This window comes from Triticum aestivum, chromosome 3B (assembly GCF_018294505.1).
Source record: "Triticum aestivum cultivar Chinese Spring chromosome 3B, IWGSC CS RefSeq v2.1, whole genome shotgun sequence".
NCBI classification, from domain to species: domain Eukaryota; kingdom Viridiplantae; phylum Streptophyta; class Magnoliopsida; order Poales; family Poaceae; genus Triticum; species Triticum aestivum.
In genome coordinates, this window is record NC_057801.1 from 120,557,206 (window position 1) to 120,572,437 (window position 15,232).

The 15,232-nt window shown below is 42.7% G+C and overlaps 1 protein-coding gene across 1 annotated transcript; it reads right to left on the minus strand.

Annotated features, from left to right (window-relative positions):
- Positions 1 to 1,596: 1,596 nt before the first annotated feature.
- On the minus strand, positions 1,597 to 14,962 carry LOC123068932 (uncharacterized). Its single transcript, XM_044491628.1, has 22 exons — positions 13,919 to 14,962; positions 12,883 to 12,998; positions 12,167 to 12,375; positions 10,209 to 10,328; positions 10,000 to 10,128; positions 9,789 to 9,914; positions 9,205 to 9,260; positions 9,009 to 9,108; positions 8,805 to 8,922; positions 7,390 to 7,599; positions 6,995 to 7,304; positions 5,928 to 6,021; positions 5,513 to 5,621; positions 4,883 to 5,154; positions 4,633 to 4,760; positions 4,223 to 4,457; positions 3,530 to 3,718; positions 3,162 to 3,448; positions 2,892 to 3,072; positions 2,559 to 2,801; positions 2,346 to 2,428; positions 1,597 to 2,209 (listed from the first exon to the last, which is right to left on the minus strand). The coding sequence occupies exons 1-22, from the start codon at positions 14,761 to 14,763 to the stop codon at positions 2,062 to 2,064; spliced, it is 4,308 nt and encodes a 1,435-aa protein (XP_044347563.1). The 5' UTR covers positions 14,764 to 14,962; the 3' UTR covers positions 1,597 to 2,061.
- Positions 14,963 to 15,232: the final 270 nt, after the last annotated feature.

The window sequence follows — 15,232 nt, forward strand, 5'->3', positions numbered from 1 at the left end:
GTCTTCATCTCGTCGGGGCGATTGATTTTTATATTTGGATCATCTTCATTCGAGCCCATATGCATCCTCGATGGCCAAAATAGTTCTTGTAGCGGTAGAAGAGTTTCAGGACGGTCGGACGAAGGCCCAGATGGTTAGTCAGAGAAGAATTTCGTCCGAATCATCTGGCTAGGTACCCGGATGTTTGAGTAATTATGCGACCAATATTCCATACTTTCTCTACTGTAGATGTTGGAAAATAGGCCAAAACACCCTCAAGATGACCTTGAATCAAAATAAACGTTCAACATGAAAGTTGTTCGTCTCGTCGAAACGGTTAAATTTGCATTTAGGCGCATCTCCATCTGAGGTCGTATTTGGCCTGTAGAATCCAAAAACCAAATTGTTGTCTCGGGAATACCTAAATCCGAGTTCGGTTAATTTTGGAAGGATTTGGATAGGATTTTGGAGTCACTTTCTTGTACAGGAAGTCCACACACATGTTTTATAGACAATAGGTGACAGCCAATTGAACAACACACAATCGACTAACTCATCTACCACTTTTTACCTTTAACTATTCCATTGTTCTTCTTCCTCATTCTTCGTTCGTTCTTCTTGCTGCAGGGCGGCGAACCTCGAGGCTCTAGTGGCGATCAGACCGGCCTAGGGCAGCCCATAGTCGCCACGCGTCCTGACAGGGTTCCTCACGCGCGTGTGGGGTTTTGGGTCCACAAAAGTTCCCGCCGGATTGCTTGCGTACCACACTTCCGGCTGGGTCTCCTTCGACGTGAGTTGCGGTGCATCACCCCCGGCATCGAGGGTACACGGTGACAAGTTCGTGTGCGAACACATCCATGACCATTGATTGGCATCTTCATCTTCTTCCTCCATGAACGAACAGATCGAGCTGATGTCGCGACTGAACCATAACCATGTGGTGTCACTGGCGGGGTACTGCCCGAAGCGACAGGGGTGGCAGCTAGAGCATGGAAGTGCCTGGACGACCTCAACACGACATGGACCGGGAAACGCCCGTCGGCATGGCACTATGCGCGGCGAGGGGGCTCAAGTACCTCCACACGACGGCACCGCGCATCTTCCACCGGGACATCAGGTCCACCAACATCCTACTCGACGAACGGTTTAGGGCTAGGATCATGGACTTGTTATGTCCAAGTGCCTGACAAATCACCATTTTCTAAAATTTCCTAGATGCTATTTACTAAAAATTTACAAAAAATGGTAGTTTTCCAGAGGTCTAGCCCGAATTGTGCTAGTTTTACTGTCAGGAGGGAGAGTCGGCTCGTGAGGAGGATCACATTCTTTCCTCAAACTATGACCAACTACATAGGTCCACAATAGCTTCAGTGAACCAAACAATGTTCTACACACGAGATGTTACACTACATGCGATCACGTATCAGGTCCTTTTGTTTACAGGAAATCACCTATCATGTTCTGGTAAGCTACATGAGCAGCCAATTTGCAAGAACATGAACCATGAGAATCGTTGTACCGTGCATTCAAAATGATTATTCAGAATTCACAACTTCAATCCACCTGTCAAGGTCCACAACAGAAATCACCTCATTTAAAAGAGATAGAACATACAACTTGATGATATGAACCTTGCTACTATTTGTTAATGAAAACCATGAGGCGTGTTAGTTCTTGTTTTATACAGTCAAGATACAACTCAAGTTACACACTGATGCCATGCCCAGCTCAACACAAGGGGCAAGGTCATAACAGTAACACAACAGCAACAACAAGCACAAACAACAAAATGACATCCCCCCCTCTCTTCAGTTAGCTTGGGTATTTGTTTTTAACTCTATGGTGTCTAAATCCTACAAAGAATGGATCGAGAACACCTTTATATATACAAACAGAACACAGGTTGTGTGCCTGCATATGATTAAACAAGGGGCGAGGAAGTATGCATATATAGCACTGTAGTTGCTTCTTTGGCCTGGTCAATAAAGAAAGGCCGAGCTGCCCCCACTCCTTTTCTTTTATCAACTCCCAAAAAATCGAGTTGTAAAAAGCTATCAAAAGCACCTCTGTTAAAACCGGATGTCACGACTGCCAGAATATGTTCGGGTCCTTGCTGTATACCGCTTGGTCTTGGATCTCTAGATTACCCACATGCCAATCAACAAGCCTTGCTTGGATGCATTTCAACAACATGAGTCCAGTCGGAAACAGCCACCAGCCGCTTTCATCCCTGCATAGGATTTCAAAATGTGCAATAAATGACAGGATAAAGAACATGCAAGCAAAAGATGAGGTCGCTCGCCTAATATAATTGAGTTTACAAACATGCATATAAGTTTGTGCTTAGCAGAGAAAATTATTCTTACGTTCCAAGGTTCCATGGCTGTGTGCTTGGATGTCTCTTGGTTGATGACTTATAGTGTACGAATCCGCATATCAAAGCCACAACCTGAACATGCATGTCAAGCAAGTTATGGAAATATAACAGAAGTAAACTTTGGTATAGCCAAGCAAAATCATACTATTGCAGATATCAGTGACCAATACAAATAGAGTCCTAAAACATTCCGAGTACTTACAACATTAACCAGTGAAGTAATGTTCCACAATGCATATACACGAGCAAGGCCTGCTGATCGCCGTGGTCCATGACTAAAAAGAGCATTTATTCCAGCAGGGAAAGGCGACAGTATCGCAAGAGGAAGAACAAACAGAACTAAGAGAACGTCGGCCATTGAGTATGAGTATAGCTGGAGAAAAGTAAGCAACACTAAGCTGAAATCCGCCAGGAGCAATATTGAGATTACTAAGCCAACAAGATCCTGCAATTAAAAACAAATGAATGATAAGTGCAAAATTACATAATTCAGTCATAATCATTCTATTAAGCTGAAATGGTAGCATAGACAAACCTGATGCCCAACTGGTTTAGAGTTGTGCAAGATAAGAGAAAACGGGTACAGAAAATCTCTCCTGTCTTTAAGTGTCCGTAAGGTAGTACTATCTAGAATGCCACCAGTAATCCTTTTCCGCATAAGAGCATCCTTAATCCTTGAGCGGCTTAGTTGAGCATCAGCAAGCATGTCCTGCACTCTGCATGATGCAATAGAACATTATAAATAAATATAACTTAGCAAGAAAAATGACAAATGCTGAGGACCAGCAGATAAATAATAACTCACGGCGAATGCTGCTCTATTTTAATTCTTGGGCTGCCATCAAGTTCAGCAGTCACTGGTTCTCCCTCGACAGTGTAAACAACAAGACCCAGTTGGCAATACCCTAATGCTGTAGCTTGGAACCATGCAAGATCGACACGGACACCATTCACGCCCAAAGCAGGATCCGCATGAGTTTCAAGCCAATTAAGGACAGGAAGAAATGTTGCTTTGAGATTTCCACGTCGAACCAAACGCAACTGAGCATTCAATCCAGCTACAAGACGGTGCCATATCCAAGGTTGCACAGCCTGTGAATTGGAAATAACATCAGGCTCTAAGAAAAACTCTGCAGCATGAACAACGCAGCTTGGAAGATCTTAAACTCATACCTGGCTCATAAGACTGGTCAGCACACTGTCACTATGAAGTGAAAATGGAGCCATGTAACTTCCATCACCACCAAAAATCAAGGACATCGGAAACCTTTGACGAAGTCTAGGAGGAAGATCAGGCCTTTTCTCATCTCCACCAAGGAAGAAATCTAAATATCCCAACATTAGATCTGGGGTTGCAGTCACCTGCAGATTAGATTAACAGGCATATCTTAGTTTCAATCGTGACTAAAAAGATATTGTTTCAGTCTAAAAAGAGTAAATGAAGAACGCTAAAGTTGTCTTACTTCACACCTGTCCAAAATATTCTCTCAAATGGTTTATCTGAAACTTGAATTTACTCCCTGTTGATATTCCTAAATTTATGCATGATGGTCCGTATTTATATTATTTTAAACATCAACAATCAAGCTAACAACATTTACTACTTGCCTATTTATCCATCACAAAAACTTTAAAAGTACAATTTTTATCTGCCCACCCTCAGAGGATATTTCATCAGTTACAAGATGAACAGTTAGTTTCAAAGTGCAACTGGAAGTCATCTCAATTTTCTGACAGGAAAACACAATGATGGGTACAATTAGTAAGACTAGCAAAAGAAAATATCAAAGACAAGTTTATACGATCATTCCACAACATCTAGTGATTGCTGTTTTTAGATACGAAGTGAAATGCAGAGTAACGGACCTTGAGACCTTCATAAAGCGCACGGGAACGGCAAGACCGTAAGCATGAATGATCATACTCAGAGCGAACAAATTCACGAAGTCTTTGTAATTTTTTTCTTCTACGCCACTGTTGCCATGACCAAGCCAAAGGGTATGCAAGTATACAAAGGATACTGTAAATTGATCCTTCCCACCACTGATAAGCTGCAAGTGTGTTTATCTCATCGACAAACCGATTAAATGCATCCTCATACCTGAAAATTCAGAGACAGCACAAATAAGCATGAATTGTATCATTTCAATAGAATATCCAACAGCCAAGGTATATTTGAATCATAGCAGTGAACCACCAAAGCACTGGGGACTGCTGAACAAAATGATCAGAAAGACTAAATCAAAGCGGCTAGGTTTGAAGACAAGCATGCATACACAATCTCTGTAATCTGTTCTGCTGGGGTGTGTGGGAGATGCCAAGGTTCACTGAAGGTGTTTGGGCCCATGAAATACATCCTGTGTACATGACCATGTGATTCTTCAGCTCTATTAGTTTCCAAGACCTGCAACAATAGCAAAACTTCAATTTTAATTCGGCATGTTCGTTTTCTCAACAACAACAAAAACAGCCTTCATATGGTATTTAAACTAAATATGAGCTGGAACGGCAGAATCTATACAGTACCTCATTTAGTGATTCTAGGAAAGGGAAGGAGTGATCAATCTGCGACCCTTGTTGAGTTGGTGCTGGCCCGGGTAACTCATCAGTGCCAGCAAATTTCATCCGAGCAACACTTAAAACAAGAGCTAACAAAATAAGAAGGCCTGAAAGAAGTAGACCAAATAACCAAGGTCCCCCAAAAGTGTATATTAACTCTTCAAGAGCAGTATAACAGTGAGGCATGCGATATCTGTCTGACACACATATGTACGGGCATGGAGTTTCAGCAGCCCCTCCTATCAAACATAAGCTCCAGTTAGAATATTCAAGAAAAAAAATTAAGTTCCTCATACTTACAGAACCTGAAAGTGAGTTTTTTGTTCGAAGCAATCAATATAACACAAAGGAAACATAGGAGAAATAACTAGTAGCAAGAAAAAAGATTCTAGATTCGAATCTAATGCCTAGTTGCAGGGATATTTCGAAAGAAGTAAAACTGATTACTTAGGTTGCACTTATACAACCTCCGTCTGGAATTAACCGTCAGTGAAATGAGTGTATGTAGGCGCGTTTTATAGATACACTATTTCAGCGACAGTTTCCAGACGGAGGGAGTACTATATATCACACCATAATTAATATAGAAAGAATTACCTCGGACACTTGTGTACACGGCACGGCGAGGAAGTTCGCCTGAAGGGCACGGAAAGCAGAGAGATTTTGAAGATCCAGTAACATTCTTGTATGTTCCCAAAGGGCATTCCTGCATTTTCCAAAGGAACACCTCCACATTAACAACATAATTACAGTTCACATATGCATATAGCCACCAATACACAATTAGAAATGGATTGCTCAGTGTTTTACTACTTTTGATAAATGTGGTGATGGACACATGGACTGATTTAAGCACTATCATGATAGTGAACTACAACCTCCGTCCCAAAATATAAGACGTTTTTGCAGTTCAAATTTGACCTGCAACAACGTCTTATATTTTGGGACAGATGTAGTAACAAGTTAATGCAAATAATACAAGACACAGGGGGTACACGTTTATGGCAAATACCTTGCAAAATGTACCATAAAGACCTTTTGGACAAGCTCTTCCTGTAACTGTTCCATTCTCACCAGGGAATCCTGGCCCTTTGCTGATTCCTCCGCTGCACAAGAATATACAATCAGCAACGTAACAATATATATAACAACTGCTGTTGATGGAAGGAAAATGTACAAAACTCAAGCATTGCATCATGCACATCACAAGTTCACACAACTCAGCCCCAAATTATAGAATTTGATCATAGCATGCATAAAATAAACACAACTCAATTACACATCCACCTTGGATAAATCAAAATACTGCAAGACATGGATTTCCTTTAAATACATCCAAATTTGATCGTAATTGAAATGTCCCAAAATTGATGGAATCACATATTATCTTATTTTAATTTTTAAGTAATGATGTTTCTGATATCTTACGGTGGCTTCAAACCAACAAGCATACTTTCCTTTTTGTGGTGGCAAAGGATGCATAAACATACAAACGCCATCACGCCCGCGCTCCCAGGTGAGTGGCCCCACTATAACACAAGCACAGAGGATCCACAAGTGTCACAGAGTTCACAGTGAAGCACACTCGAACACATACACGAGTCTGAACCTAATTTCAATAGTTTATTTTCTGCAAATTCATCTGTACTACATATACAATGATACATAGACAAAATAAAAGCCTATGATACAAGAGCCATCTATACCACATACAGTTCGAACGCACATGATGCAGGGAGTTAAACTCCAAATGTTAAAAGGTACGAGAAGGGGGGGAAATAGCACACAACCTACAAACTTGAACTGTAATTCGGCTATTTCTTGGCCTCGTCATCACAATAACATCACCATAACAAAATTAAACTAGACATGAAGAGTAGCCAAATATAGATTTCAAGTATTGCAAGATTAGATTTGAACAACCAAAAATAATAAATTCCCTAATACCATCAACACCAGATGGTATGTCCTCAATTGCCAAACATACTGCAAATCCAGAGTAGCCTGTATATAGTTTTGCACATCCATCCAGGAAAACAGAACATTAGAAGTAATATTAGAGAAAAGATCAAATCAGACCTTGCAAGTATTGATCCTTTAATAGCTGCAACAGGAACATACTCATCTCCAGTAGGAATGTTAGACCAGTGAAAGTGAATCCTTCCCCCTCCACCCCCACCGCGGCCAGCTCTACCAAAGCCACCAACACTCGAAAGGACGGAACTCTCTGCTAGGGACAAAGTGCGCACAAATAGAAGAACAGTGCCCCCAGAACCACCACCAGGTCCAATGGAGGAATTAGTTACAGCATCAGTCAAACTACCACCATTTGATTCTATTGTACCGTAGAGCGTGAGACTTGGTAGAGAATACTCCCATGAGCCTAACACTGGAATACAGTCACAACAACCATAAGACACAAGTTTTTGAGACCTATTAAACTAAATATGGTCAACCATGGATATATGTGTTACCTATTATACCACCACCAGCTGTGGAAAGCCCTGTTGAGTCATTGCCACTTCCACTGCCAAGTTCACAAGGCAAATCGGCATTACCATATGTAGGTCCACCCTCAGCACGGCTTCCATTAACAAAACTGTTCCCCCCTTTACCACCGTGTCCACCACCACCGCTTAGGCCGCTACTTAATAATCTTCCTCGTCCTATTCCACTTTTGCAGCCTGAAGTCATAAGAAATGGAAATGAAGAAACTGAGACGAAATAGTTTGAAACATATGCTAATATAAAGCACCATGAAGTAAAATAGCATGCACAAAATACACGGTTCTCCTCATGCCCCGCAAAGGGGTTTACACCAGCTTATCAAGCTGAGACGAACAGAGAAATGATAAGCAATTCATGTGGCAAATAAGGGAAATCTGGGTGTCCATTCATTTCAGGATTTCCATCTATTTATCAAATTACTTAAAAATGGTGAAGGTATGAACGCATTATTCAAAGACTGCTTCCTAAGGACAGAATAGAGAGGTTCATTGAAATATATGAGATACAAAAGAAGACAATAAAAATGGATGACGAAGCAAACAAGAGCTGTGCGTCTATTATTCCCATTGCAGCCAACAGAAAAAGCATGCGTCTAATATTTACACAAGGCAAATATTCCTGAAAGCAGAGAGAAATACTCCATTCTACAGCGTTCAATGTGCATGAGGTACAAAGAGGGGCTGTGTACTCATAATGAAATTTAGTGTACTTCCACATGAAGCTTATTTACTTTAAATGAGTAATCTTAGATAATCATGAATTAAAAATTGCAACTTCAAATGAATGGGAGGGTAACTAATTAATGTTACATTTATTTTTGTTAGTGGGTTCCACATGTAGTGTTCTTAGTTATTGAGGATGTACCGGCATTGCCTATCCATGGCCCACCTCACATGTATTGGCTGTATTTACCATATATTCAATCAAAATCAATACCTGATTTTCCCTATAAAAAAGTTGAACCATCTAAATGCAATTCTCTGCAGTATAGATAGAGGTTTCCGTACCAAAGCGCCAAAATCGGCATCGGGTATTATCAGCATTAGACTGCTTATTTTGTGCTCATATGGTTGGAATACAATATAACATATATTTGCTACTGAAAACAACAAAATAGACCACTAAATTTTGACAAACTGGCTGAATCTTAAAAATTAATGTTAGCATGTGTTGGAAGTTACATAGTCGTAATATTAGAGTGTTCTGAAAGACTTAATAAGCAAGAAGCTCTAGAATTTTCTACAGTATATTTTAATCGTATAGCTGATCAATACGGGCTGGTCTACTCACAGGATCCACAGGATAAATCAAGGTGCCCCTAAAAGTGAGGGCCAAAAGTCAACTGCATATTCTGGCAGACAAAAGGAAGATAGCACATTACCCAATCCTGTTGTGCTGATAGTCCCAGATGTGTGAACAGTAACACTTCTTGCCCTATTGAAATGAATTACAGTTCCTTGTATGAGACCCCAGACATCAATGTCTTCTACGCGGCATACCTAAAGGGAAGAGGGGTAGTAATGCTTATGTTACCAATAAAGTAGCCTAATATACATCACACCGGAAAGATAAAGAACCAGTGTACCTGGAGAGTAAATGACAGTGAAGAATTCAGATTGCAATCTTCTGGTGGATGAATTATTTCTACAGGGCAACTCTCATCTTCACAGTTCAGCTTTGGGGACCTAATAGATGTACAAAATTTACAGCTCATTAACGAGCAAAAAACTTTCCAGCACCGGAAATATGTCAATGCAATAGTTGAAGGTTGAAGTATTTACACATCGCCGTTACTTCCATTTACAAGTGGACCCCGTAAAATGGAGCCAGGTCCAACCTACAAAATATATAACATTATAGGTACTTTCAGTAGTTACAGAAAGGCTGGTTACCTCATGAAGCAACTTACGCAACATCAAATCAGTATAGTTACTAGTAATAACTCAAAATCATAAGTACAGGAGAAAATAGACAGCAGAGAGGACTCATCAAGGAAATAGAATTAACTATCATGCCAAAGTTGAAAATATGAGCCATCTTAATCAGGACATCTCTATAAATAACACCTATTTAAATACAGCATATTGGGTTGATTAAAGTGGGCAGACAAAAGAAAGGCTATATACAATAAACAAAAATGTAAACTGCATTGAGGAAAAGTTTTCATCTGCAGCTGAATAAGTATGACAAGGATATTTGACACGAGTAAAATATATAGAAAACAGGAAACAAGGTTGTTGCTTATAAATAGAATATGCAGTGATGGGCTAAAAAGTAAAAATGAATATGCAAAATAACATGTAGATACAAACAAATATTTGGATAAAGAAACAGAACATGTTATGCTGAAGGATATCTATCATACCCGTATGCTGTAGAACAGTGACAAAATAAGACGTGGTGCCTCGATTATGTCTCCATCTCCAGATAAGTTCAGCAGACCTTGACCGCGAACTCCAAGATTAGCGGTAGAATGTATCACAGATGATTCCTGACAAATATACAAGAAATCGATGTGCGTAAATAAAAGCAGCAAAAGGGAAAAAAGAGTCAATGACAGTGGGCCGATAATGGACCTTCAGGACTATCAAATTGCTAGCATCCAGTAAGGACGTCGCAACTACGGAATCTCCACCACCATTAATAAGCATTCTGGAGTTCCACATAAGGAGCATCTTAACAGACATTCTCAAAGCACCGAACACCTACAAAAGTTCAAAATAGTGTGACATATGTAAAACTGATGCACCAGAAAGACAGCAAATAACAAGAACAGCTAAATCACCTTGATTGTTGAGTCACTCATAAGAAGCTCCTCAGCCATCAGTTCAAACTCCGAGTATGGATAACCGGTCAATCCAAACGTCAGAACAGCACCAGATTTTAGGCTAAGTTGCCCTTGAACCTGAAAAATAAAAATAATTGGTACCATACTATTTTCAAATACTTTGAAGAAACATGGAGTTATTGCCTTATTATAAGGGAACTGCAACTTGCATCATATATATGAGTGAATTTCACAAAATCACAACGCTTCAGGAGAGCTCGTGTCAATTTACCACAACTTTTAGGTTTTCTGTCGCAAAACCACAAGTTCAGTGCTAATGATTCCAGTGTTTTCAAGGCGCACTCCAACCGTGAGGCGCCACGCCCTCCTTAGACAGCAGCTTAAGGCGTGGACTTTGAGGCACGTAGGGCGTCGCCTGGGCCAAGATGGACATCATAGCCAGAGCAGCAACGAGCGGGAATCAGAGCCCTCGAGCGGGAAATTGGTATAAGGAGGAGAAAGAGAAGCAAACCATACTAAACGATTAAGAGCAGAGCTCTCTTGGTTTCTCCTCTCTGGATACGTAGGCGGCGGTTGGCAACTGCAACTTGAGCACCACCTTCCATGGCTCAGATCTGCGCGGGCGGCCTCATCCTCTCAAGTCTCCTCCTCTGGCGCAGCCCAATGAGGTCACGGGGTCACCAAGTCGTCTTCAAGAGTGTGCTTAACCGCAGCCACTCTGGTAAAGGCTCCACTTCTTCTTTTCTCCTCCGCCTCTACTTCTCCTCATCTGCTGCTCCTTCTCCGCATCTGATTCTCCACGGCTCCACCACAAGGCCATAGCCACACCACCTTGCTGCTCTCCTTACCCATGCATCTCTTCACTCCTCTGCTTTCTCCTCCTCTTCCCCTGCCTATACTGTTCCCATCTTCTCTGACCCATTTGGCCTTTGCCCATCTCTTTGTATTGCTACAGTGCCAAAGTGTCCCCTGCTCTGATGGAAGCTGCGGCTACGGCTGCTGATGCTTATGATATGTCCAATGATCCTAGGCAAAGACCTACATCCTACGATCCAGCTTTGCTGCCAGTTATCATGTTATGCAACCCATGGTACATTTTGTTAATGCTAGTCATTAAATCTCCTAGTTGGCTGCCATATATTATGTGTGTGTGTGTGTCTAAGGCGTCACCTCGCCTTACGGTTTAAGAGCTTAAAAGGTGAGGCAGTGCTACAGCGCCTCGCCTCGCCTTACCACCTTAAAAACATTGAATGATTCACACAAGACCAAAAATCCCCATTAATGTCAAAACTGGCCGTCACTTGCTACAGTGGCGACAATGGAGTTAACCCGTGTGTTACCCCCAAACCAGGCGTTAACAAAATAATACCCATTTTGGGAAAGATCCGTCTCGTTTGGATTTGCAGTTTGAGATAATCATCTTTCCGAAGTTCTCTGCCGTAATTTCCTTAACTTTGACTGAAAAATCAGAGTTTCCAGAAAAAACTTGTGTGAGTCAGCTCCAACACTACTTCAGCATGCATATCAAATGGGCATGGGAGCATGAAATCATGAAAAGGAAATATATTTGCAAGGAAGCGGGAGCACAAACCCCACAAGACACCTCAACAAATGTTGGAGTGCTTTGTTCACACGATATTAACGCAGAGGAGAATGCCAAATGTAAATCACAGTGCTTCCTTGGTTGTAAAGTAGCATATGTAGTGGCATAGCATTTGTGATAAATAGATAATACAACAGATGATTAAAAATAAAAATATCAAATATATATATATATATCCTGCTGCTTTTTTAGAGCATAGATAAATTAAAGACGAATTGAAGCACGATTCACCCAAACTGTCATGGTCAGAGCGCTAGAGCATTAAACAGACCCATGCCAGGGAAGTGGCATTACTGAAGACGCCATAACCGGTAGAGCATTAATCACTATAATACTGCAAAGCATTGTGTACCTGAACACGACTCCAGAGCAAGGGCACAACAACTTTGGCATGATTCCTGATGTTAACATTTGTCCATAGTGGCTGATTTGGGAAGTCCAACAGAAGAGTGTCAGTCTGTGTACTCATGTTATTGTTGTTAACATCAAGACTCTTAGGTACTGCATCATAAAGAGTTCCAGCAGCTCCTGCATTATCTGGGCAGCCCGAACTCATTCCACCTGGCAAATGTAACACACTTTAAATGCAAACGCAAATAAAACATTAAATCAATAGGGTTATCTAGACACTGCATTCATCCCTAAATCAATAAGGAAGTTGCTCAAGAGTACTCAAAACTGGGAACTTCACTAGCACTTCATCTAATAAACATGTTAAAACCTAAGAGCAAGCATACAAAAGGAGTAGACGTGTAGTAGCATAGCATGCTTCCATGGCTGAATAGTGAATATTATTGTATTTGAGACAAACAGTGCAGAGCATTCAGGTGATCATGTCTCTTGCAAATGCAGAGTTGCTAAGCTAAATTTAGGAATGCAAGAACATAGAAAAATGTGGTAAATATGGGTACACAACTATATATGAGTGTCAGCGAGTGCACCAGAGCAACAAGGTGTAATAGCATACAGTCAGCAAATTTGTACTACCAACTTGTCAGAGCCATAAGGGATGATGACTTGTGAACAAAAGATAAATCTGCATCAAATATTCAGATTTGAAAAAGTTACCATGAACAAATATCTGGGTGTCATCATGCCTACTGAAAACATTAATAGAAACCCGTCCTCCACCACCCCCAGCCAAACCGTTGCCTCCAGAAGCACTGATTTTGCCAGCACCATGCCTGTCGCCAACAAAAGATCAGAGGGGGAAAACCTGCACGTACTCACTAGAATACTGGCATACATAGTCAAACGACTTGCAACAAAAGCAAAATAGCATTAGTCAAACTATAAGAGGAAAGGCACCGGAAATTTTTCAGTTCAAATGGCTCTGGTAATAAAAGTAGCTAGGCGCGCAGCTATAGATAGAAGAATTATTCCTCACTGGTCACACTGGTATAGCACTCAACCAATGATTGCAGTAGAATACCAATTTTAGTATATATTTGTGTTACTTGAAACTTATTATCAGTAGAAAATCTTTGCTAAATCGACAAACTATTAACTGTATGCGTCATTTCGCTACCACTCATTATCCAGTGTGATCTTCGAGCGAAAGATAATCCCCAAATCCACTTGACAGAGTAACACAGTGACGACAGTGATTATTAATTACATGGTAAACCAAACTAAGTTTCCATTTATTAGCGCATCCCAACATGACAATTTTCAGCACTAGTTCGAACCAGACTACGCTCCTAGAATTCTGAGTACATATTTATGTTCTTTTAGTCATTAAAGTATAATCTACTGTATGAATAATGAATGCAATAATCAATGAAATATAAGCGAAAGGGAACGTTCGTCTCTTATATTTTAATTCACTGACCCCGACCCTGAAAGCCCAACTAAGCTCAGTGTAGTTACAAATTTCATGCATCATTATATGACACAATCACAACACGAACACGGTTATACTCCTAAATCCCAACTAGTTCCTAATCGACAGGACCTACCATCCATCATCGCAGTCTCCAATTTGGGAAACCATTTGCCGATCTTCAAGTTAATGAGTTAAATTAAATAGCTTAACTGCTAGTTGGTCAGCCCAATCGGTAGAAAGGAAGCACGATGGGTATTAAAGCATTTCACGAACACTCACATAGTCTCGGCCTTGATATAGATGCTCCCACCAGAACCACCCCCGCCCTTATCACTGCTATCACCACCATCTGCGAGCACTGTACCATTCATTAGCAGGTCATCCGCAAACAGCCACAAGATACCGCCGCCGACGCCGCCGTAGTCCTTCTCAACACTAGTAGAGCCCCCTTTGCTTCCATAGCTAAACGGGTGCTCGAGGTCTGACCATGCGTAGGCATCACCTCCCCATGAGTCCTCCTGTGACTGCCCATCCTTGACATAGCAGCTGGCACCTCGGCCGCCGTGACCCCCTCCATCCCCGTGCGTCCCCGTGGGGACGCCGCTGGTGCGGTCAGGCGGATCGCCTGCTAGACCGCTAGTGTTCACAATGACCGTGTCGGCGATTGTGATGTTGGCGGCCGCGAGGGAGACCCACCCGGCGACGACCCGCACGCCGCGGCCGAGACGCACCTCGCCGGAGAGGTTGGCTGATATGACGCACCCGGGCTTCTCGCAGGTCAGGGCCGTACCGGAGTTGAGGACCAGACTGCCGTTGCCGGTGATGTAGACGTCGCCGTCCAGCTGGACCTCTTCGGATAGCTCACAGGTCGTGCTGAAGTCCCCCTTCCCATGGAGGTCCTCAGCGCAGGTCGCCGCCGGCGCCGCCGGCGGCGGCGGCGGGGGCGGCGGCGACGGGGGCGAGTAGTCGTGCCACGTCAGGATCGAGTACGGGTCCGGCTCGGCCCGATCTGACGCCTCCGGCCCGTGGCCCAGGCCGGGGGCGGCACTCCCGAGGCCGAGGGCGACAGCGAGCACCAGCGAGAGGAGGCGGGCCTGGGGGGCGAGACGGGGGTGGGGGGCCATGGGCTGGGACGCATCAGAGTCCAGGCGCTGAGGGGTTAGCGGCAGCCCTAGGGTTTGGACGCCGCGGTGGTCGCCACGGTCGCCGGAGATGGCGGCGGCGGCGGCGTGCGTTGTGGGTTGGGTTTGGTGCGCCTAGTCGGGTTTAGTTTCTCTCTCCCCTTTCTGCTTTTTCTCGCCCTCGGCGTAATGGATGGGAGGGACTGTGGAAGGGGGGCGAGGAGAGTGGGGGGAGGAGGCGCCCGGGGCGTCGGATCCGCTTCACGATTCGCGACAGTGGTACGTGGTGGTTCGGTTTTGTATGTGGACTGCGGTAGAGACAAGTGGAGCAGAACACGCCGCTTTTTCACTTGTCCTTTTCCATGTTTTTACTTCTTTCCTTGTGGTTTGGATGGATAGAAAAAAGTTCATGTTTCTTTTTATAAGCGATTGGCTTCACTTTAGATTTTTTATCGTAATTTCTCTCTTACCG